The sequence below is a fragment of the Callionymus lyra genome, chromosome 11 (genome assembly GCF_982586985.1).
Source record: "Callionymus lyra chromosome 11, fCalLyr1.hap1.1, whole genome shotgun sequence".
Lineage (NCBI taxonomy): Eukaryota > Metazoa > Chordata > Actinopteri > Syngnathiformes > Callionymidae > Callionymus > Callionymus lyra.
The window spans coordinates 7,395,539-7,420,694 of record NC_141828.1 but is presented as its reverse complement, the minus strand read 5'-3'; the positions used below and the strand labels follow the sequence as shown (position 1 = coordinate 7,420,694).

At 43.9% G+C, this 25,156-nt stretch overlaps 2 protein-coding genes across 5 annotated transcripts in view; one reads left to right on the top strand and one right to left on the bottom strand.

The window, feature by feature from the left end:
• The window catches only part of fancl (FA complementation group L), a 27,084-nt gene extending 10,718 nt beyond the window's left edge, over positions 1 to 16,366 (top strand). Inside the window, exons 6-13 of one of the 2 annotated variants that reach the window (XM_087803194.1) lie at positions 3,120 to 3,216; positions 5,905 to 5,973; positions 11,329 to 11,563; positions 12,179 to 12,224; positions 13,817 to 13,898; positions 14,484 to 14,600; positions 15,835 to 15,906; positions 16,230 to 16,366. In XM_087803194.1, the coding sequence (XP_087659320.1) occupies positions 3,120 to 3,216; positions 5,905 to 5,973; positions 11,329 to 11,563; positions 12,179 to 12,224; positions 13,817 to 13,898; positions 14,484 to 14,600; positions 15,835 to 15,906; positions 16,230 to 16,268 (757 nt within the window). In that variant the 3' untranslated portion in view covers positions 16,269 to 16,366. The remainder of the gene's footprint in view (positions 1 to 3,119; positions 3,217 to 5,904; positions 5,974 to 11,328; positions 11,564 to 12,178; positions 12,225 to 13,816; positions 13,899 to 14,483; positions 14,601 to 15,834; positions 15,907 to 16,229) is intronic. The other variant, XM_087803195.1, reaches the window with a different exon arrangement.
• LOC148069145 (serine/threonine-protein kinase VRK1-like) lies at positions 16,165 to 25,156 on the bottom strand. 3 transcript variants are annotated; one of them, XM_087803192.1, is made up of 15 exons: positions 25,007 to 25,156; positions 24,428 to 24,562; positions 24,273 to 24,328; positions 23,560 to 23,629; positions 22,976 to 23,063; positions 22,798 to 22,903; positions 22,631 to 22,723; positions 22,419 to 22,551; positions 19,028 to 19,148; positions 18,911 to 18,969; positions 18,222 to 18,373; positions 17,765 to 17,893; positions 16,757 to 16,873; positions 16,596 to 16,691; positions 16,165 to 16,496 (listed from the first exon to the last, which is right to left on the bottom strand). In XM_087803192.1, exons 2-15 carry the CDS (start codon positions 24,555 to 24,557, stop codon positions 16,290 to 16,292), a joined length of 1,557 nt encoding a protein of 518 aa, XP_087659318.1. In that variant the 5' UTR covers positions 24,558 to 24,562; positions 25,007 to 25,156; the 3' UTR covers positions 16,165 to 16,289. The 3 variants fall into 3 exon arrangements, with proteins under 3 accessions (XP_087659318.1, XP_087659317.1, XP_087659319.1); XM_087803191.1 differs by lacking the exon at positions 25,007 to 25,156 and having other exon boundaries at positions 24,428 to 24,928; XM_087803193.1 differs by lacking the exons at positions 17,765 to 17,893; positions 25,007 to 25,156 and having other exon boundaries at positions 24,428 to 24,935.

Genomic DNA, 25,156 nt, shown 5'->3' with positions numbered 1-25,156 from the left:
GAGGCGTCGATGTCCTTCGCGGCTGTTTGCGAGCGAGCGGACGTTTTTATGACGCCGGACGTCGGCGGCCATCATTCCTTCACTTCCCTAAGTGTGCGTGTCATCCACGGGTACACGACTCACATCACTCCCCGCTAACGCACTCCATAAATCCCGGGCAGATATACGGGCGGCGTCGTGGCTCGGAGCACGGCACCTGTCGTCCGGTACTGTAAATCTGGAGGCGGGGCGCCCCAAAACTCTTTGTCTGCCATCCGTCTTCTCGCTTGAGGTCTCCGTCGACTGGAGAGGGAAGTAACATCTGAGGGAGTCGTAAATTCCGGAGCGCGGCGATGTCGGCGCTCGGGCCACATCAGTGTCTTGTCCCCTGTCTCGCTTGGTTAATTAACTCCGGTGGGAGTGGGTGGAACGTTCCGCCTGACAAACAAAAAAAAATGTCCCCGTCATATATTTGTGGCGATGCTAATCCTGACGGCGATGAATCAGTTTTAGTGTCGCAGCTAATGTAGAACTGATAAACCGTCGCCCCTGCTGGGTCCAATTTCAGTCGCGGCTTTTTCTTCATTACACCTCAATCTTCTTAAAACTTCAGCCTCCAACGGCTTTTTATTTGTTTTTCAGCACTAACTTGTTCCCGAACTTCTCTTAAGGAATAAACGGGTGCTTAACTACGGTGGCCCTGAAGTGCTAAACATTTAGAGTTCGCCTCACAAATTCCCCTTAGAGTCGCAATATATATATATATATGCTGTGTCTCAAATCGCATACTACTCTTGGTATGCTAGAAGTTAGTATGCATCAGTTTAGTGTACATACTAACTAGTACGCGAATTCTCCACAGATATGCTGTGTCTCAAATCGCATACTACTCTTAGTATACTAGAAGTTAGTATGCATCAGTTTAGTGTACGTACTGACTAGTAGCAAATTCTCCACAGATAGTATGTCTCAAATCAAACTCTGCTGCTACACACTAACAGGAAATCACATGACAGCTTCTTCTTCTACTTCTATTTAACGATGTTTCAACCAGCTGTTTGAACGCTATCGCCACCTGCTGGAAGCACGTTTTGCAAGTTTGGAAAAAGAAATAAAGAAAAAATATGAGAATCTAAATATTCGTGAGATATTTAAGCTGGTATCAGCAGCGAAGACATCTCATCCTTCTGCTGCTGAAAATGCACCTCTAAGTATATTAATATTTATGCATTTATATATGACGTAACTTCCGTTTAAAACGTCATTAAGATGGCGGACGTTTAGTGTGGTTAGTGTCCATCGAACCATGCTCAGTTTTGTGGGCGTGTTAGTACGCCAATTTAGTGTGCATGGCGCACTAAATTTCGCATACTAAGAATTGAGACGCACTAACGCACTAAAAATACTAACTTTTAGTACGCTAGTATGCGATTTGAGACAGCAATAAACAATTTGTCAAAGACGATCACGATAATAATCGATTTATTTTTATTCACGACAGCATCTTTACTCATATCTGTGTTAAAACAAAGCTTAAGCCAACATTTCTTCTCATTTCTGTCTCATTCACCAAATAGTAAATATATATTGTTCAACAAGTTGTAATAATTTTTATATTGATTTACGCATTTTATACTGACATTTAGTTGTTGTTGTTTTTTTACAATTGAAGGGCAATTAATGTGATTATTTGATTGTCTCTTAAATAGATGTTGGACCTCGATGTTTGTCACCACGCGTCATCAATCCTGGAACATCTCCATCTATAAGGGACTCGTTGTATAAATGTATATAAATAAAATATTGAGGCTACAGCCGTCTGGAGGAGGAGTGAAGCCATTATTGGGTCATAATGGACTCAGCTCTCGTAACCTCTCATTCGCCCAGATTTCAGAGCAACTTTATAAAGTGATAAATTGAAAACATGGTCATGATGAAGGACTTGGAGAGAAAGATTCAACATTTGAAACATGCAAGTGAGTCAGGAGAGTTAGAAATGAGTTGGACTTTAATTGTTTACACTGAATATTGTTTTACATTAAGTTCTTTCACACATGAATATATTCATGCATTGAAACACACAATAGATGGTATAAAATCAACAGTGCTTGAAGTTTTATTGTTGCTTGTCACTTTGTTGAGGAACGTCTTGTGAATTCACATCATTTCTTGTTCGCACTTCGGGGCCACCGTAGTTGAGCAACTTCCAGTTGACTGCTGATCTAAAGTAGAGACAACATGTGGCATTTAATACGTATTTTGATTAACTATAGCCTTTAGCACAGGGGTGGGCCATTAATTAACCCTTTGGGAACCTCATTATATACTAAACCTTACGTGAGGGGCCGTCAAAGCCAAAGAAACAAGAGATAAATAGGAACACAGCTTTCATATGTTTATAAATGATGTTATGACATTATTAATTTGAGCATTAAATAATTGTATGTAATATATATTTTTAATTTAAGCATAATTTGTAACAGAACTATATTAAAACCATGTTAAATTACAAGTATATATATGTTTAAATCGTATTTATTCTTCATAGAGAATCCTGACAGGAAACACTCACAAAGAACCAAAATACTTAATCAATTGTGTGCTTAATTTCTAAATCATCAGTTCCATTCTCACCTAGTGAGGGCTGTATAATAAAGTCAAAGGGCCCTATGTGGCCCCCGGTCCACCCATATACGGCTGAGAGAATCGTCTAAAGAGAAACTCTTGGTGCGAGCGTATAAACTCGAGTAGATCTGTTATCAAGCTCATCATGTTAATGTCACTGGAGAAGGTGTTAAGTTGCAGGCTATCATCACACTGTACACTTTCATCAGTTATTAACAAGAAGCTTAAATCACACGGCAAACGTCTCATGTGTCGTTCCCTCAGTAATTATTCTGTCACGCACACACACACACACACACACACACACACACACTCCAGTCAAGAATAGTAGACGAAGTAGCTTCTGTCGCTGCTCCTGCATTAGATGGTGAGAGTGGACGCCGGTCATATGTCATCGTGTTTTGTACCAGGGGCCATAAATCCGTGGCCCACTTGATGTCTTAATATTACTTTCTGCGGCCGTGAGTGATGATGGTCTGACAGCTGCTGTCATTCACGCTCCCTGTCGTCTCCAGGCTGCTCTCCATCGACGATCAGTTCCGCACGCTGAAGCTGAAATCCGAAGACTCCTCGGGACGGCAGCACGTTCTCGCCGTCAACCTGAAATCCAAGGTGAGGATCCGTAGATGTCGGTTTGAGAGAAGGCCCGACCTCGACAGCGCCGTGCGGACCTCCAGTCGGCACAGACTCGCACAGGCCCCCGAATGCATATGGATGTGCAATTTGCTGATAGCGAATCAGTGATTTACATCTGTGCCTCTCGATGTAGGTCAAACTTGAGGGGCCGCCGTGAGACGCGAGGTCCCACTGTGAGCGAAATGTAGCAGCGATCAAACATCTCACACAGACCTCAGCGGGCTCCAACGCTTCAGAAATGCGGAGGCAAAATACACGAGTCACATCTGCAGCCCAATTTTAGGGACGGCGGCGAAACTCCAGTTGTAGGGGGTGGATTATTGAACGACTGATGGATTTGTTTGGCCGCGGCAGAAGAAACACTTTTATTATTTCCGTCCTCACGAGTCATTTGACGTCCAAGCTGTCCACCTACACACGCTGTTCCTGAAGCAGGCCAGCAGTGCGTAGATTACACTTCTACATCCACCGCTGACTGTTGAACATCTTCGTTTGTATCCGTCTTCTAGGGATTGATTTAGACTTGAAGTCGACATCGTGGAAAGATAAGTAAGTAAGTAAGTAATATTTATTTATATAGCGCTTTTCCAGACCAGGGTCACAAAGCGCTTAAACAATCAAAACAATACTCAAAAAAGTTTATACTTTAAAGATCAAGATAATACTGAGAACAACACAGGAGTTCCAGAAAATCAAGGAAAAGCCTGAACAAATAGAAACGTCTTAAGATGTTTCTTAAAGGAGTCAGTAGATCCATCAAGTGCAAAGAGAGAGGAAGATCGTTCCAAAGCTTAGGAGCAACAGCCTGAAAAGATTTCTCTCCTCTGGTCCTGAGCCGTGTGCGAGGAACCATAAGTAGATTCTGATCCACAGACCTCAGAGCCCGAGCTGGGGTGTAAGGCTGGATCAGATCAGTGATGTAAGGAGGAGCCTGACAATGAATAGCCAGTAAAGTAAGAACCAGAATTTTAAAGTTGATCCTGAAAGAAACTGGAAGCCAGTGAAGAGTTTTAAGGATCGTAGAAATGTGAGTTCTTCTACTTGAGCAGGTTAGAATTCTCGCTGCAGAGTTTTGTATCAACTGCAGGCGAGACAGATCCTTCTTGTTAAGACATGAAAACAAACTGTTACAATAGTCCAGACGAGAAGAAACAAACGCATGGATTACAAGATCCAGATCATGTTCCGACAACATTTTCCTAAGTTTAGAGATAAGGGTTTGACTTCAAACAGGGGACATGTAGATGTGACCCTGTGACACTAAGATTTCTGGTCAAACATCGTTAGCTGCTAATGCTATTGCAATCTGAACTTTTTTAGCTGTAGTTTTTAGCACAGGGTGGGAAATTCATTTTTCTAAGGGGCCACATTGTATGTAATAGGTTGTTTACATCAGTTGAAAAGGTATGATCTGTAAATGTTTTCATTGTGTAGCCATTAGCATGAGGATTCCTTCCAAATGAAAGTAAGCCATTGCTAAGCACTGTTCGCTAACTGGGAAGTAGTTTTTATACGTTGTGTTGTGGGTCAGATTAGAGATGTGTGTCTTACACTGTCGGATGAGAAGTTGCATTTTGGTGGCTACGAACCTGGTACCGGTGCTGGTACCTGGTTCCTTAACCTGGAAAGTATGTCAGTATTGAACGTACAAAAGACACAGAGCTGATGTGTTTCCACCGGCTCTGGTACCTACTCACGGTAGACGTCACATCAATAGCCGTGGAAAACTGATGGTGTACTTACCACACACAAAAAGGTCTGGACCTCATCAACGGACCACGACACAAGCGTTGAAGACTTTAAATTGCCTAATCATCGACATCACCTTTTTAGACTGGCTCGGCTCGCACGGAACCACATTGAAGCAGGTACTAAAATGAGTAGATGCATCTACGTACCACGCTCAGGACATGCAATACAAACTGGGTAGAGTCCAGTTGAGTCGGGTAGAGAAGGGCTATCATGGGCAAAAGTCAAATGAATTCTGGGAAGTAAATTTCCCAACAAAATAGAGACCCAGGATCTCAGTAAGTCCATCAAAGTTTGAGGTCTACTCAACTCTTTGCAACATCATCAGCAAAAGGGAACCATCTGAGTGTGGCTGAAAAAGTTCTGGACATGCTAATTAATTTTCACCGTCAGAGTCTTTCACAACATTGAATACTTGAACATTTAATTTGGAGGTGATGGAGTGTCTGGCAAGACTCGTCGGTGGAACTGCTTACTCTGGCCCCGGCGAGGGTTTTAGTGCTTACCTAAGCCTAGCGGGTACATGGGGAGGCCCCACTCCCAGCACCCACCTGGCCCTCGTATCCCCTCGGGGGGGGAAGGAGGTAAAAATAAATCCAAGTCCCTCCCTGCGTCTCCAGCTGCCTCCACCAAATCCACCGCCAGGTCATTGCTCACCAGACACAGCCAGGGAGGAGGCAGCTCTGGCAGGGACGGCGAGAAGGGAGAGTTGGAAGGTGTTACGACGATGAAGGTGAAAGAACGAGAGTGTGGAACAAAAACTTGTTTGTGAGTCGACTGAAGGTGTAGAAGTCATGAAGCTCCTCTCTGACCTAAAGCATGATGGGTTTCAAAGCCACTGAACAAGAATGTTAGGATCTGACAGTTGTGTCCTTCACCTGTCGTTGAGAACCTCACCATGTCCTCCCCCCACAGCACCCTGCCGAGCCTCCTGAGTGTTCAGCTGACCTCCCGATCCCCCTGGTGCTCTCCTGGACGCCACAGGTACTGCTTCTATCTCCTCCAGCTTCAGGTCTGCATCTTCTTCACCACTATCTTGAGATTCAACAAGCCTGGTTCTTCCACCGACTTCCTCTGATCTCACTTTTGTGGTTGAATTGGATTTTGAAATATGAAAATGAATACAATTTAATCGAGATGAATCAAAATGTCAAATTGTGTTCGAGATTCATTCAAATTTTTAATTATCATCACAATTCATTTAACCTATGAAATGTGATCACAATTAATCCAAATTTTTATTGTGTTCACAATTCATTCGAATTGTAATCGTGATCTCGAATAATTGCATTTTTTTATTGTTGTCACAAATCATTCTTATTGTAAATACTGATCACAATTAATTTAAATGAAATGTGATCACGATGAAGTCAAATTTGTAAGTAAGTAAGTCATTTTTATTTATAGAGAGGTCACAGACCAGGGTCACAAAGCGCTTAAACAATCAAAACAATATTTAATAAAGTACATACTTTAAAGATCAAGATTAAACTGATAACACAACAGGAGTTCCAGAAAATCAAGAAAAAGCCTGAACAAATAAAAACGTCTTAAGATGTTTCTTGAAGGAGTCAGTAGATCCATCATTTTTGGCGATAATTATTTATTACAGTTTTCTAGTGCTTTTCTGGATTAAATTTGAAATTCTGACTGTGATTAATTCAAATTTAACTCAGAATTACTTAAAATTGAAATTGTGATTTAAAAAATGAATTGAACTTTTAATTGTGATCAGGATTACTCATTAATTCAACAGTGATAGATTATCATTAAACATTGAGTTCAGCCCAACATCTAGGTTTTATTATTTGTACCTCAGATTGATCCAGACGACGTCATCACGTTGTGTTACTTTCGCGCCGCAGTATTTGATGCGAAAATGGAATTTATCTGTAAAACCCAAAAAAAGGAAAGTGGATGTCCTTCCCAATATAGAGTTGAATTCTTCTCCAGCCCCGTCAAGAGCGTTCGCCGCAGTGTAGTTTGTGTTCGGCGCTGTAAAAATTAAATGTTTTTAGACTCGCACTTGACTCGCTCCGTCTTTATAAATAACAGAACGCGTCTCCACCTGCTGGATGAAGCGTCTCCGCTCGTCTATTTAGCCACTTTAATTGGCAGAAAGCTGCTTTGATGTGAACTCAGCTGCAGGCTCTTTGTGTCTCTTTGACTCCTCGTTATTGTTGTTTGCTGTCTGCGTTCTATTACCCAGCCTCCTCTTCTTATCTCCCACTGCCTGCCAGAGTGTCATTTACTCTCGCGCACGCTCGCACTCCAGCTCTTTATTTTTCTAATAGTCACTCCAACTCCTTTCTTTGTCCGCCGCGAAAACACACGACTCCGCCGTCGCCGAGGCTTTGACCGGGAGTGTGTGTGTGTGTGTGTGTGTGTGTGTGTGTGTGTGTGTGTGTGTGTGTGTGTGTGTGTGTGTGTGTGTGTGTGTGTGTGTGTGTGTGTGTGTGTGTGTGTGTGTGTGTGTGTGTGTGTGTGTGTGTGTGTGTGTGTGTGTGTGTGTGTGTGTGTGTGTGTGTGTGTGAGGTGAAATCAGATAGATGAGCGAAACATCGAGGAGGAGACTTTAAGAAGAGAGCCGTTAATACGTGAACATGAAGGTGTGTGTGTGTGTGTGTGTGTGTGTGTGTGTGGGCTGATACATGGCAGGCGTACAGTGAGGACCAGCTTATAACAGCGTTGCCGTATGGAGTCTGTCTGCCTGCTGAGTCTGTGATGGATCTCTCCCACACTGCAACGTGAAGTGTGTGAGTGTGTGTGCGCGTGCCTGTATCTTTGCCAATTTGGTTTTTTGTCAGATAAGTGAAAGTGTGTGTGTGTGTGTGTGTGTGTGTGTGTGTGTGGCGTGGGGAGGGGGGGGGGGTGGAGGGCCTGTCTGTCGGCAGTCCTGACATGTTCATTTGAATGAGTAATTATTGCCTGCTCTGTTGCGGGGCCAAGACGTGCTGCTCCCTGCGTTTGTGTGGAAGTACAAGAGGTGTGTGTGTGTGATGGTGTGTGTGTGTGTGTGTGTGTGTTGATGAAACACCAACAAAAACTGCATTTAACAATCGTTACAGCTGGATCATGGTGATGCCACACAAACGTGATGCGTCGCTGCAGCGTCACCATCAAAGTATAAAACGCATGAACACCGTATAGAAACTGATGTTGATATTCGAGTTACTACAAAGTCGTGCTGCGTTTAAGGACCACATATATCTGGTGTCGATCTTTTTTATGCCGTTACATACGAGCACAGATGAGATGCGAAGCTGACATGATGCCTTCAATCAAACTACAAATGTTGCGTACATAAAAAAGTGTTTAATTCGTGATGCATTAACACAGAGATGTGGTACAATTACAAAAGGTATTCACACACTATTGATAAACTTCGCAATCGTTTTAATTCACAATACTGTGTTGATATTCAGCAGTGCTTTATTATAGTTCTTTACTATGTGTTAACTTGTTACTAATGCTTCTATTTCTCAACTTGTGAAACGCAAATATAGTTGTTGTCGTCCTGTGTTGACTATGTGATTAAAATGTACAGTTAAATGATTTATAAGAAACTAAGTATATCGTTGTTGTTACAGTATCACGATATTTCGGATCGTCCCGCCGATGTATCGTGACACCAACTACACACCCGTCACACATTCATGAAATTACAAAAAGACGTGCTACTGAACAAATGTGTGGTACATTTACACATTTACAAAAGATATGAGGTGAATTCCAGGGACATAAAACATTTGTATACAATAAAATATTGCATAAAGTTATTCATGATGGTGTAATTAAATGCAGCAGAACTTTATTGATTGTTTTTTAACATCATTTATTCCAATTAATATGAAAAAAATCACTGCAGCATCAAACATTCATGAAATCTGTTAACTTTTGTCTATACAAAAACTCCTACGGATACTAGTATTTTTTATATATTATACAGACGAATATAGATCATTCCTCGTATTTTTTCACAATGTGTTATCTACATACTCATAATATAAAGCTCAATATATATTTCTATGTACAGTATAACAATATATCGCAATAAGTCGTACCGTTACACACCTGAGTGCATTCACACGAGGACATAAATACACAAAAACACACAGAAACACGGTGCATTCGCTGCAATACAGTTAAAGAAAGTTACCGATCAGGATCATTCAACCATCGTAAGACTTGAAACACAATGTATTATTATCCAAGCAAGGCAATAACAGAGATGCATGAAGTTCATAAACACAATAAGAACCACTTAAAGTGTCAAGAAATACATAAAACATAGTGTTATTGGGCTGAATCTCTCATAGCTGGATTGATGGAGAAGTTAATGATGGTAAAAAAAACAACGTCTGGTTCTTCTTCATTCATTGGAACTGTTGAGTCGTGGTGCGTTCACAGACAGACCGGGAAAAAAAGATTAAGGGGTCACAAACCATACATTTCACGCCTTGAATCGTCGTGATCTCCGATAGTTGATCGAAGGGAGTCGTGCGAAGGTTCGCAGCGACTGGAAGACGGGAGCACAAAGAAAGTGATTAGATGACCAGAGAGCTTCTGTCTCATAAAGCCTCCTCTCACACTCCTGCTCTCCTCTCAGGAATTCAATTAGCTGCGCTTCTTTCCTTTTTTCCAGAATCTCCCTGAACCTGGGCCTCGCGTCGTTATCCTGAGCCGTAATCATGCCACTGGCATTAATTGGGCTGTAATTGCTGAGCTCTCAGCACCTGGACGATGCTTAATTGTGTGCACTGTGCTGGCACAATGACCCGTAATTTTTGGTTCACTTTTTCCTCTTATTTCCTTTTCCTCTCTCATTCCATCTGCTGCGCTCACACACACTCCTACAAGGTCTCATCAGTGTGTGTGTGTGTGTGTGTGTGTGTGTGCCATAAGTTGAACTGATCCAAATTACTTTGCCTCGTTTCTTTTTTAAAAACCTCCAAAAGTGAAGTTGTTGCTTTTCCTGGCAGTTGCACACAGTTCAGAAACTCTTGTACATCACTTCAGTTTCATCCTCTTGGTTTATAACTGACATTGACAGTGTTCCCACGCTTCTTTAAAAAGTCTTATAAGGCATTTAATTTATGGTTTTGAAAAAAACAGCTGATGAAGTTTCATGGAACAGCTGATAACGTTTCATGAAACAGCTGATGAAGTTTCACGAAACAGCTGATGAAGTTTCATGGAACAGCTGATGAAGTTTCATGGAACAGCTGATGAAGTTCCACGAAACAGCTGATGAAGTTTCACGAAACAGCTGATGAAGTTCCACGAAACAGCTGATGAAGTTTCACGAAACAGCTGATGAAGTTTCACGAAACGGCTGATAACGTTTCATGAAACAGCGGACAAAGTTTTACGAAACAGCTGATAATGTTTCATTAAAAAACAGCTGATGAAGGTTTAAATGGTACAATATCCTAATTTAATTTATGGTTTTGAAAAAAACAGCTGATGAAGTTTCACGAAACAGCTGATGAAGTTCCACGAAACAGCTGATGAAGTTTCACGAAACAGCTGATGAAGTTCCACGAAACAGCTGATGAAGTTTCACGAAACAGCTGATGAAGTTCCACGAAACAGCTGATGAAGTTTCACGAAACAGCTGATGAAGTTTCACGAAACGGCTGATAACGTTTCACGAAACAGCTGATGAAGTTTCACGAAACAGCTGATCAAGTTTCACGAAACAGCTGATCAAGTTTCACGAAACAGCTGATAACGTTTCATGAAACAGCTAATAAAGTTTCACGAAACAGCTGATGAAATTTCACGAAACAGCTGATGAAGTTTAGTGGAAAAGCTGACGAAGTTTCGTGGAACAGCTGACGAAGTTTCGTGGAACAGCTGACGAAGTTTTACGAAACAGCTGATGAAGTTTCACGACACAGCTGATAACGTTTCATGAAACAGCGGACGAAGTTTTACGAAACAGCTGATAATGTTTCATTAAAAAACAGCTGATGAAGGTTTAAATGGTACAATATCCTCATAAGACACTGTTGAATGTAGTGATTTCATTAAATGAGTAGATTTTCTAGTGTCCACAAGCAGCATTTTAAAATGAAGTCACTGTTTCATTGAGGCTCTTTAACCCATGACTTGTGAATAGTTTACTGAGCTAGACCTGGTTCAACGGACACTATGGCTTTCTAGGAGATCATGTTTGTCCAAGACTTTTTTCTCTAGTAATAGCAGCTCAAAACCTGCACCTTCAAAACCTCCATCCTACTGAGCCTGATGAGGCGTTCACTGACCCGTGGAACAGTTCGAAGTCAAACATTAACAAGTCGCATGTTTCATCTGTAAACTTGTCCATCCTGGCAGACGACCCTGGCTCAGCTTCACGCCCAGTTCCTGCTGGTCCTGGAGTCTCTGCGCGAGTTCTGGGACGTCCTGGCCGAGGTGGACGCCGAGACGTGGGTCCTGGAGCCGGAGAAGCCCTCGTTCTCCGACACCATGAGGAGGATCGCCATCGGCAACAACGTCTCCATCAAAGTGGACGTGGACCCCAGACACCCCAAGATGCTGCCCGAGTGCTGCCTCCTGGGGGCGGAACACGGTAGGTTCACGTCTCTGAAGTTTGAACGTCGTCAAACCAGTTTTTTTTCGTGGGCTTCGGGGTTCGGTCCCGACAGGTGGTCATAATGTTATGGCTGCGCTAATAACGAAGGAGTAATTAATCATCGGCGCCACACCGGGCTGTCCCGGACCTCCTCGGCGCCGCCAGCTGAGGACCGGAGCGACAACAAATATTTCCCCATTACTGAGATCAGATCAGCGAGGAGCCGTCAGGCGTGAGTGGAAATAACGTGGCGGCGGCGTCTTCGCCGTCTTCGCCGTCCTCGCCGTCCTCGCACCTGAGCCTCAGTCAACTGTCACCTCTTGTTTCCGCGAGTCCGGGGTCACCGAACCCCCTCCCGGTTGCCTAGCAATTCAAACCCAAAGGATATTAAACACACTTCACTTTCGCGGGCCCTGGAACACGAGGGGTCGTCGGGGAAAAATATTGCTTTTTTTTGCATGTAGGAATAAGAAATGGACGCACGGAGACCAGGCTCATGGCGAGGAAACATCTGTCAGGACGCGGCGGCGCTCCTGCCTCCTCCTCCTCCTGCTCGTCCGCTCACAGGTTTCCCATCAGAAAGGTTTAATAAAGTCTGCTTGTGTGTTGCAGTCGTGACGCCGCTGAGGAACAAGCTCAACGCCAACATGCACCTGTGGTGAGACCCTCGTCTCGGGCCCCGAGTCAAAGTCTGTCTGGATCCAAGATCCATGAATATATTTGGGTTCATTTAAAACTCACCATGTTTGACGTTGTTTTTCTTTTACATCCAATTGACGTCAAAATAGTCGTGATTTAATTTCAGCTTAACTTTGTGTAGAGATTTAACTGATGATTTAAATATTCATTAGTTTACTCAAAAATGATAATTCAATTTTAGATTTTTTTTTTCTCACTTTTACTTTTTTTATTTCTGTTTTTTTCCTATTTGTGTTCTTCTTTGTACCAAAAGTACGGAGCCCCTAAGGGGACAAAAAGTATATATTGCGAGATCACGCAATATATACATTTTTTGCGAAATTTAAATCCTATTTATTAGGCAACAATCTTATATCATTTTAATCAATCAATAGATATATATAGGATAGATTAAACAATTTCCCGAAGGAGACCTCCTGAGGGATCAATAAAGTTTTACCTTACCTTACCTTACCTTAGATATGGCAAAAATGAGTGAACTAATGAATGATAAAAAGATAACAAACAAAAAAATCATTGTGATAATGAAGACAGTTGCGCTGAGGCTCTTAATTTGAAAGCCAGAAGTTTATTTCCTCCTTCTTAAGTAAGTAAGTAATATTTATTTGTATAGCGCTTTTCCAGACCAGGGTCACAAAGCGCTTTAACAATCAAAACAATACTAAAAAAAAGTACATACTTTTTATTAACAGTGTTTGGGGGAATTTATGCACAGTTTAGCGAGAACTTTCTGAATTAAAGTGCGAATCATGAGAGGAGACACACAACTAGAAAGATTGACCACAATTTTAATTTTTCTTCAATGTCCACTTGGGGTCAAACATTCAACTGATTTGTTTTTATTTCATTTGTATTTCATTTTTATTTCCAGGTTGATTTTTTTTTAGCTTGAACTTTGTTTAATTATTATTTAATATTTTTCATTCATTCATTGACAACCACTTTATCCCGGGGGGTCGCGGGGAGACCGGAGCCTATCCTATAGAATCATAGGGCGAAAGGTCGGGGGACACCCTGGACAGGGCGCCAGTCTGTCCCAGGACACACACACAGACGGACAACCAATCACACACACACTCATACTTATGGAAAATTTCCCCAAAGTTCTCAATCAACCTCTGTATGTTTTTGGACTGTGGGAGGAAACCGGAGTGCCCGGAGTAAACCCGTGCAACACGGGGAGAAACATACAAACTCCACACAGAAATGTAATATTATACTGTATATATTTAATGATTTTTTTACATGCTACATGCTAACTAGCTCGTCAGCGGAAGCACCAGCTGTCACTCACAACCGTCGTGGTCCGAACTCCCACCTCTGTCCTCACACAAACACAAACACAAACACAAACTCATAAGTCACCCCGGGTTTGTAACATTCGTCTCCCAGCGTGACAGGAAGCTCCTCTCGGGCGCCGCCTCTCGCCGTCATTGGCCGTTTACCTCATTTGCATTTGCTTAATTAGTGTGTGAAGGAGTGTGTGTTGACTGTGTGAAGGAGTGTGTGTTGACTGTGTGTGTGTTGACTGTGTGTGTCGTCTGCCGGCAGGAACCCCGACTGCAGCGTCTTGCTCAACCTCCGGGATGTTTTGGAGATCGAGTTTCCGTCGCCCGCCACCCACGAAAAATCTGTATGTCACACACACCTGCCCCCCCCACACCTCCCTCTTCTTCTTCTTCTTCTTTTTCTTCTTCTTCTTCTTCTTCCCGCGCATACCTGTGTGTGTTTCAAGTGTAAGGGGGCGGACGAGCGTCGTCCAGATTCTCTTTAATTGGCTTGTTTACATATTCGATCATTAGAATAACAAAGATGGCCGATTCCTCCGCTCTCTCAAGCCGCTTTAATCACAGGCGAGCATTTATCTTTTTTAAACGCAGCTTCTGTCTCTGCTGGCGGGTTGAAAGGCCGCCGTGTTTACCCGCCGTCGCCGCGGTGATTAATGCTGCAGCTTCATTAACATGCAGGCGAGAGACGGAAAAAGTTGAGTTGACCAGATGTTGACTTTTTTTTCTTTTTTTTTTTTACCTGCCATCCTCCCTCCTAATGGATCGCTCCGCCAAAACAGGAGCGACTCATTACACTAAAATGCAAACGAGTGTGTGTGTGTGTGTGAGACTAAACTGCTGCTGGTGTTTTATGGTTTCACATGTTGACTTTACAAGTGTGTGTGTGTGTGCGTGTGTGTGTGTGTGTGTGTGTGTGTGTGTGTGTGTAGAGCTTCAGCGTGGAGTGTGGAATCTGCTACTCGTATCGACTCGGACCGGCCATACCTGACCAGGTGTGTAACGAGCCTCGCTGCGGTCAACCCTTCCACCAGGACTGTTTGTACGAGGTAAGAACACGCACACGTACATGCACACGTATGACCATGAAGTTGGAAGTGAACCGGAAACCAGTGATGTGTTGATGAAGCTTCATGAAACAGTGTCATTATTGTCCACTAGATGGCGTCGCTGCACTATTTTCCTTTGTTTTGAACACCTGTTCTAATGAAACATCATTTTTAAACTGATGGCGCCACCTACTGACCTCTAAACAACATGACACTGTTTCATGAAGCTTCACCATACCTTCTTGCACCGAGGCAGTAGTAATACACAACAGAAAACTGAAAACCTTCGTTGAGTGAGAAAATATTGATATTTAATCTCAATATTTTTAACTCTTATTTAAAAGCACTGAATTGATGTTTCTTCTTCCCTTTTGGATCTTTTTTAAAACATGGTTCATTTTAATTAAAGTTCTTTCATGGTTTATTTTTCACTTTAATGTGTAAAAACAATAATTTAATTGTTTTTAATTTACAATTCACGTGCAAATATCCAGAGCGTTTATTTATTTATATGTTGCAATTAAACCTTCAGCCACTCTATGGCAGAAGTCATTATATTCTCTGCGGCTAAAGGTGCAATAAAATCCTGCGAGATCCCAACCAGTGATGGACTGATGAAGCTTCATGAAACAGTGTCATTATCTTCAGAGTCCACTAGATGGCGTCTCTGCACTATTTTCCTTTGAACAACTGTTCTAATGAAACATCATTTTTAAACTGATGGCGCCACCTAATGACCTCGGAACAACATGACGCCGATTCATGAAGCTTCGTCAGCCCATCACGATGACTGAGGACAAGAGGATACAGCGACTCCAGCAGCTGATGTTTGGACATATTTTGGTTTGAAATAAATGAAAGCAGTTACGACTTCGTCAAGAGTCATTTGGTCTGTAAATTGTGCAACACCTGAGTCAAGTACTCGAAAATACTACACAGTAGTAATAGTTACTAGTTTCAAACTATATCATAACCGTCCCTGTATCGTGATACGTACCGCCAGATTCTTGCCGATACACACCCTCCCGCTCACCCGTCGACCTTCTTCATAACCACCATTTTTTTAATGTTAACTCGAGAACTCGGATCAGGAATCTCAATCAGATGATTTCTAGCTGGTAGGAATTAACTCTTCGCTCGCCGCCGCTGCGCCTTAATCTTTTGTGCGAGCCTCGACAAAAGCTCCAAGGTGACTCCCATTAAAGCCTTTTCTCTCTCCGTGCTCTTCTTTCAGTGGCTGCGCGTGCTGCCCGCCAGCAGGCAGAGCTTCAACATTGTCTTTGGAGAGTGTCCTTACTGCAGCAAGGTACGCCGGCGCCGCCGCTGACGTCCGCTCCGGGGAGGCCTTCGCCGGCGAGTCAATAGACGTGATTAGCGAGCATGAATGCGTCGCGGCCTTCTCCTTTCAGAGGCGCCGCCGAGTGCGTCGACGGAAAAATGTGCCGCATTCACGGCCGCGGCTACTTGTGGAGCAAGTAAAGTGCGAGTGTGAAAGCGGCGCATTTTTCGGCGAGTGAAAGTCACACATGTAACTTTTTTTTTTAGTTCCGAAGAAGAGTGCACGTCATTTTTGAGCTTTTATTCAAGTTTTATTTCTTTGCAAATAATCCAAAACGACTCTCCTTTCAGCCCATCACTGTTAAAATGGCGGCCGCCGCTAAGTCCTGACGGACGCCCCGGCGCCGCTCCTCATGTCAGAAAGTCAATCATCACGGTAGTCGCCAGCAGAACCGACGACACCCCGAAAACCCACCATCCCACGTGAGAGCGGCTCGGACTGGACGGCCTCGGCTCGTCGCGGGCGGTCACGTGAGTCCACGTCGCACCTCCACCTGGTTCCTGGCTGTCCCAGAACCTTCCGTCCCCCTCTAGCTGAGTGAAGCCCCCGTGCCCTTTCTGTCACAAATGATGGAATGTCCGACACGAGTGTTTTTGACTTGCTGCAAAGTGGAGAAAAAAAAATAAAAAAATCTGTGGAACGTTCGGGCTTCACACCTCCTTGTGTCGCGTGGCCCGCCTGGGTCTGGGCGGCTCCTCCACAGAAGGTACGGGATCAGGTCTTGACCTCACTTTCCGTTTCACCACTTCCTTCTAAAAGAGTCAAGAGACGGTTTTGTTCCCATGGTGTCTTTGAGGGTGTGTGTGTGTCTTCCTACCGTCTGAATCGTCCTCTCTCCCATTGGGGGTCCTCTGAGGTAGCAAGCGTCGATGGGTTTTGGTCTTTCTTGCTGCTGGTCCTCCTTATCTTCCACTGGTGGTGGTTTGACTCTTGACTGAGCAGAGAAGGAAAATCTTATTAACTTCATGACGACTGATACAGAATGTCCCTAAAAACGACATGGTTGGCTCAACAGGATCAAATGTTTTATTTTAAGTATTTTCAAACGAAAAATGATGCCCGTTTATAACGGGTTGTAAATAAACATTTGACTCAAAGCAGCAGAAATGTGTGAAATCCCTTCATTATTCATTACTGTATTTTCCGCACTATAAGACGCACTTAAAAGGCACTTTTCACTTTCATGACTCTGCGCCGACTGAGCCGACGCACCATGGGCGGGATTATGTCATTGCGTCATCACGGGATGGGATTAACGATGCACGTCACATCATGGCGGACGGCTATGGAGTGATATTACTGCCAATAGTTTGAGCGAGTGTGTCTTGGTTGTTGTAGACTCAAAATCACTCTGCTGCGCGCTCAACCAGTCATACACGAGGGCTCTAGCCGTCATACACGCGCTCAACTTAACTGCTGCCCCCTCAACATTTGTCTGCTCACAACACCAGTCTCACGCGCTGCTGCTAATTGAAGCCTTTTAAACATCATTTGAACATCGTTACCTTCAGAGTGAACAGAGTTGTCAGAACACTTAGTAAAGTTTGACCTTATCTGACTGTTGACATTCCCTTTAGCACAGCTTTATCTAGTGGATACATAACACAACCCCAGTCAAACGTTTGACTGTATCTTTTATTCTATGCGCCTTATAATCCTGTGCAAACTATTTATGAAAACACTTCTAAAATAGGCCATTCATTGAAGGTGCGCCTAATAGTGCAGAAAATACGTTAATTCGCGACCAGTGTCTGGTCATTTTGGATGTGAAGTGAAGGACGGTCACATGACCAGACAGTGAGAAGGTCGTGAACCCGTGACTCACCCGCGGTCGTGGTTTAGCGGCAGCTTTTTTCCGTCGTTTGGGAGCAACAGCCGGAGCTGAGTCGACGTCAGAGTCGGGGTCTACACTGGCGGCGAAGGCTTTGGTCGCGCCTCGTTTTCGCCCGGACTTCTGTTGACAGACACGTCACATGACTCAGCCGCCACTCCACTCTCAACCGGGATCAAACTGGCCGCCACTCCAGGTGGAGATGAACCACGAGAGGGAGCGGCGAGCGTAATTGGAGACCTAGTGCCGCCTGAAAATTGGACCGTTGAGAAGTGGGGGGTCAAGAGCCTGGAGGTCCAGAACTCCGGATGTTTGTGTCGCCGCGGCTCTTCTTTAGGGGGAAGTTTAAATGTTTGTGCAGATGAACGAATGAAGAAATAATGTATTTTGTTTGTGAGGACTATGATTGAATGGTTGACTCGTGAGGTTGTGCGTCTACTTCCTGACATACCTTGCTTGTTGTCGCCGCATCTGAACTTCCAGGAACGGAGAAATCCAACTTCTTGCCGCCTTTGGTGCTCAGCATCCGCTTGATCCCCTGGTAGTCGGGTTTGTCCTCGTAGCCCAGAGTTTTGACGTAGCTCAGGAAGTTTGCCACTTCATCTGGAGGAGACACGCACAGGTTCAACCACGGAACACATCTTAACCCCCCCCAGAGGGACTGGATCCAGGACGGCTTCACGTCGGATGCTGCCCCCACGACCTCTGCCTCGGAGGAAGAAGTAATCAAAACACACTGGGAAAGTCGCGCGACAATGAAGCTCCACGTCTACACGAGTCGGTCAAAGAGACTCGAAACTATTCATCTCCACAGTTATGAAGACGTCCATCTGCGTCACGTGCGCTCTGGTCACGTGACAAACTTCTACTTCCATCAACCGCGTCGCTTGATTCATCCTCTGCCCTTATCTGACTGGAGCAGCCGGAGCGAGCGTGAAGGAGACTCCTCACGAACATACATCATCAGGTCGACCTCCAGAGCCGACCGAAGGGAACGTTTGAGAATCGTCGACTTGACTTCTGAGCCGGACAACGATTCGTCTCAAACCTGAGTGGAAGTGTCCTCGCTCCAGAACAGTTTGAGGAACACGTGCAGCAGACCACGGATCATTTTCTGTCTCTTATCCTGGACTGACTCACCTGTGTCGCCTTTGTTCAAGGCCAGTTTCTTCACCGACCCCGGCAGCCCGTCCACCAGCCTGAGGAAGACCACAGTGAGGAAGGCGTGTATTTGTCAAACCTCAGGATTCTTCTCACCTGCTCTTGGCCTCGTGGACCTTCTCTGCATTCTTCAGCACATCCTCCCATGGCAGAGACCCGCACACCCAGTGGAGTAAACAGAAGCCCAGAATCTGGAGGTCGCTGCGCCTGGAGGCGGCTGCGTGAAAAAAAAACACATTCCAGTCAAAGTCCGTCCTCGAACGTTCACGATCAACTTATTCTCAGTGTGTTCGACCAAAACTTTTTTGTGCCTCCTCCACGTTTCTCGCGGGGTTTCACTTGTGTGTGGGGTCCGTCAATAGTCCGGCCCGAAGGGGTCGAGCTCAGGGAGTTTTTAGCGGCTCGATACTGTAACGGTGGCCCGGGGTTCTGTGGAGAAATTACCTATCGACTGACTCCATCAGAGAGAAGAAATCTGCTCCCGCCATCGATCCTCGCGCAGCCCGACAGCGGCGGCCGAGCGGGGAGCGCCGTCGACTCCGCGGAGGAGCAGATTACAAACGATGCCGGTAATCTGATTACCATCGCAGGGGAGGAATCTTTGTACACGAGATGAGACTCCAGCGAGTCACGGAGAGGAGCCCAACACCAGACCGGCAGGGGGTCGAGTGATGGAGGATGAGTTGGACGACCGGTTGATTGAGGGAAACACGAGGACGACCACGTGTTCAACTGAACTCGGGCTTCGGCTCAGTAGAAGAATCCCCTCGTTACGTTCTTGTCAGCTGGAGATCCACAGATTTAAGATTCAACTCGGTCACGAGGAAGTGATTGAATCCAGTTTGTAACGAGCTCTGCTGCAGTTTACGGACGTTCACAAACCTGTATTCTCATGTGAAAGCCAACAAACTAAGAACACGTGGCTCCCTCCGCCTGACAGGACTCTTGTGCTGTGTCTCAAATCGCATACTAGCGTACTAAATGTTAGTATTTTTAGTGCGTAAGTGCTTCTCAATTCTTAGTATGCGAAATTTAGTGCGCCATGCACACTAAATTGGCGTACTAACACGCCCACAAAACTAGCATGGTTCGATGGACACTAACCACACTAAACAGCCGCCATCTTAATGACGTTTTAAACGGAAGTTACGTCATATATATATGCATATATATTCATATACTTACAGGTGCATTTTCAGCAGCAGTAGGAGGATAAACACGTCTTCGCTGCTGATACCAGCTTAAATATCTCACGATTATTTAGATTCTCATATTTTTTCTTTTTCCAAAGTTGCAAAACGTGCTGCCAGCAGGTGGCGATAGCGTTCAAACAGCTGGTTGAAACATCGTTAAATAGAAGAAGAAGCTGTCATGTGATTTCCTGTTAGTGTGTAGCAGCAGAGTTTGATTTGAGACATACTATCTGTGGAGAATTTGCCTACTAGTTAGTATGTACACTAAACTGATGCATACTAACTTCTAGCATACTAAGAGTAGTATGCGATTTGAGACACAGCATTGGAATCTCTCAATCTCATCTTCATGTGGCTCTTGAACAAAACTATTCGGTAAAGCACGTGAAGCTTTAACGACAAATGGACTGGAAACATTTAAAAAAAGGAAATTCCTGATTCATTTTTCTTGTTCATTGTGACAAAAAAATCTGTCCTCATAAGAAGTTTAACATGAGGAGACACTTCAGTACATAAGGGCTACATTTAAATCATTGTAAATGTATTTTTGATCGGTTTACCCGACACACAACAGAAAATCTGGCCCTCTGGGAAATTTTGGTTAAAGGACCCTTTGATTGTTTGAGTGCTTTGTGACCCTGGTCTAGAAAAGCACTTTACAAATATTACTTACTTACTTTTCAACACCTAATGACACTCAAATGTGACTTTGACCTTAAAGTGAATCTTCTCGCTGCAAAACTGACGCAACTCACTCCAACACTTGACTGTTTTTAATCACAAAATAATTAAGTTTTTATTTACTTAAAATAACTTCCATTGGGTCAACAATCCAGCCTTGATTATTTCAATCCTTGATCAACCATGAACGTGGTCGTGTGTTTCCCTCAGACTTACTCCGAGCACTTCTCACTCCACGCTCGTTTCCATTAAAAGTGACACGACTCTCGTCTGATCTCGCCGCTGACTGGACACTTTGGTTATTGATCGCCGTGATTAGGCCGTCGGAACCTCGGCGGGACCCGCCGTTATTGAACCGGTGGGCAGTGGAAGTTGTGCCGGCGTGAAGGTTATCAGCAGTCGCTCTAACCAAACAGCAGAGCCATTAATTAACCAGAGACCGATACACGATGCAGGTTATGACTCGGGCTAATTAGGCGGCTGTTAAACAGAGCCAAGATCCAGCGGGGGCCGAGGAGGCCGGATCGATGGTGGATGAAGAGAGGGAGCATGTAGGCAATTTGCCCGTTAATGTGTTCCCAATAGCAGCAAGAGAGGCGCAGGGTTGGCTCTTCCACGTCGACTGACCGAACGGAGCACAGAAGAACAACTCGACTTCGAGGGGCCCTGGACCTGCAGTAGGTTCTAACATCTGACAAAGTATTTGTAGATATGATGAAACTGGACTTTGACTTAATGCTCGGTAATAGTAAGTAAGTAATTTTTATTTATATGGTGCTTTTCCAGACCAGGGTCACAAAGCGCTTAAACAATCAAAACAATATTCAATAAAGTATATACTTTAAAGGTCAAGATAAAACTGATAACACAACAGGAGTTCCAGAAAATCAAGGAAAATAATGGGACATATAACTTCTATAAACATCACCAGTGAGTCTGAGTCACTTAAGGTCATTTTGTATTTTTTATCAGTCAATTATACATCTTGTACTTTTCTCTGACACAATATTTGTGTTGTTTCTTGTATTCAAGTTGTGATTTTGCGATGTCTAGTTTGTCAGGTTAAAAATATAAACACATTGAACCACAGACATGTTCTCTGTCCTGTATTTAACATCCTTAATTTGATTTTTAGACATTAAAAGGCCAACCTATGTTCCGTGACGACCTGAGGCCTGACCAATCACAGCAGAGTGGGAGTGGTTATGGCAAACTAAGTGTTTTAAGTGGGCGGGGCTTAAGATAATTTTATAATGTCAATATTTAAATGAAAATAAGAGTTTTGAACTAACAGACACTGATGATACAATAGAGTCCAACCTCCATTTAAGACTCACTTAAATCAACACATTAGTTGCCCTTTAAGGATAAAATTGATGACATTTATAGATCACTTTTTGGAAATGAGCCCTTTTAAAAACTGGAGGGTCTGTTATTGCTCACTTTAAATCAGTAAAGCTGTTTCATAAAGGATCCCCGGGGCCACACAAAACAGCAATCCTTTATAAATAAAGAATCTCTTAAGAAAAAACATATTCTAAAGTGCTTAAAATGAGCCGACATTAGGGATACGCTGAGGTTTGACTTGTAGAAAGATGAGCAGAAACACTCACACACTCCTTTGTGAGCGTCCAGACTGGTGTACTCGATGGTGCCGTTATGACAGTCCTTTGGCCTCTCTTTGTGCGCTATATGTTCTCCCTGAGGACTGAAGCGGTAGGACAGCCCGTAGTCCGCCAGGTAGACCTGGATCACATAAAACAAGTGTTGTAGGAGACGTTTAACCCAGTTTTAAAGCAGAGTGTCCATGGGTGAGTTGACAGACCTGATGCGGGTCCTTGAATCCCAGCATGAGGTTGGAGGCTTTAATGTCTGCATGGACATATTCACTGTCATGGATGTATTCAAGAGCATCCACCTGCACAGAGGACATAATATTGTTTTTCTCTTCACGTAAAGTTTCACGGCCGCACCACGTCGATTCAGACCCACCAGTCTACTTCCCAGCTCCAGCACAGTGTCTTTCTTGAAGCGACCCGAGCGCTCGAACATTTTCTGGAGGTCGCAGCCCAGACGGTCCATGACCATGAAGCGATAGCTGTAGAGCAGGAGAATAGAATTTGACGACGAGGCCTCGGGAGTCACATCTGAGCAAGTGTCACATCCTCACCTGAGGCCGTTGTGTTCAGCCTGTCCAAACCCCCAGAACCCCGGGACACCCAGGAAGTCCAACTTTTTGGTCTTCGTCCATTTTTGCACTGAAAACAAATGAACACAGCTCCTGAAGGCTAATGATGACCAAGAGAAGACTTGTCCATGTACTTTTTAAGAATGTTGTAGAAAGAAATTAATGACATTTTCCTTCAGTTTTTCAAAATTATTAAACTTTGATTTGTGTTTTTAATCAAACAAACAGAGTCCAAATCAATCTTACAGCAGTTGAGTCAACACACACAGAGGCCACAGACAAAGCTCCGCCTGGCACGAGGCCTCCATGGCTGCTGGCCTGACTGGCGCTACACCAGACTGGCAGGTGGTCAGGGGCTCAGTGGAGGCCCAGGAATCATCACGTATGAGTGCTTCCCTCTCCAGCGCGTCTCCCAGCAAAGGGCAGACATTGAGGGGTAACTGCCACTGAGGTGCGTGTTTGCTTTGGCTTATTATTAATTACAGTTGGATCAGCGGCGCAGGCGACCACTTCATCAGTCAAAGCCATGTGTTCGACGGAAGCGCCGGGCAGGTGGAGGTACTCACTGTTTTCCAGCTTGGCTGCCCTCTGGTAGAACTTGAGTTCACAGAACAGGGGACCGTTTGCCAGATACTCCTGCGGTGCAGACGGAAATATTCACCAGTTTGTTCTAAATACAGACTTAACAACTTAATGACAGAAGAAGAGTGACGTTATAAAGTTGTCCACCACAATTTCACTGAAGTAATTGATTACAATGTCAGATTTTATAATCTTTGTTAAAACTCCATTTAACCCTGTCACCTGTATATTATTTTAGCACGAGTTATATCAGCTGTCAGAAACAAGAACAAGGGTGTTGTGTTCCAAAATTAGACTCTTGCACCTGCGTGGTCAGATCCGTAGTCAGACCTGAAACTGACAGACAGCTGAGTTTTGTGTACACAATCAGAGATGTGTGATGAGAAATCAACTTCTTTAAGCATCAATTTGTGTCTCATTTGGTTGTCACCGTCAGTGGTATTTCAGTGTGTTTGCAACAACATGTAGATGATAAACTTATGATCACAATAGATATATATATATATATATATATATATATATAGGTTTTCTGCGTAAATCGGTTGTTGGCTATGAAGAGATGATATCCGCACATAATAAACCAACTATTATGCAAGTCAAATATTGTATGAGACATTCAAAAGTAATGACATATGTTGATGTTGTTGTCTTTTTTAAAAAAGAGGAAGGTTCAGAGGAAGTATGGCAATTAACTCACCACTTTTATAACAAACTCTGTGTCCTCTGCAACAGGAGCCTGGACGTCCTGTGAGGCTGAGAGGAGAAGGAGATTAGTTTAACAACTGTGAACCATATTTTGAAAGGAAATAGAATCTTAAGTTAAAGCCTGGTGACGGTCGCAGGTTCCCTCACCCAGATAGATCAGCCCGAATCCACCTTGACCGAACTTCCGACCCAGTTTCCATTTTTTCTTGCAGGTGTCGGTCAGGATGAAGGCGTCAGGGAGAGGTTTGGGGAGCGTCGTCTTCTTCGGCGGCGCCATGTGAGCTTGAGAGGCAGAAATGAAACGCTGCTTGATGCTGACACTTGCTCTTGCCACACGAAACATAGAAGGTTTGAGCTACAGCGTGAAATGAAAGGAATCATATTATTGGACTAGTTTGAAGTCGATCAACTGAAACAAAACAAGGATGATCTTGGACAGTAGATCCAATTCAAACGGTCCATGTCTTGAGTATAGATTTAGATCAAAAGAGAGAAAACTAAAAATAAACTAAACTAAATAGCTTTTAGTAAACGAACTTTTTAAGATAATCGGTCGTTTTAATGTCTTAATAGTGCAACTACAAAGACGTCCAATAACAAATAAGGTTTCACTTCATTTCATTTCCGCGTTTCACAGTCACAAGACAGCTACAACAAAGTGTAAGCTAGTTAGCCGCAGCTAACCGGCTAACTTCCGTTCATCTCTATCGATCACGTCATAGTCACCTATAAAAGAAAGATACGAAGACAGTCCTCGTAATCGCAGATGTACAAAGGTTCTGTTGTCAGTGCGCTGTGTCACTCCACTTTCCACGAAAGTGTTCAGGACCGCCTCACTTTCTGAGCACACCGACAACAAGCCTTCACTTCCGGGAA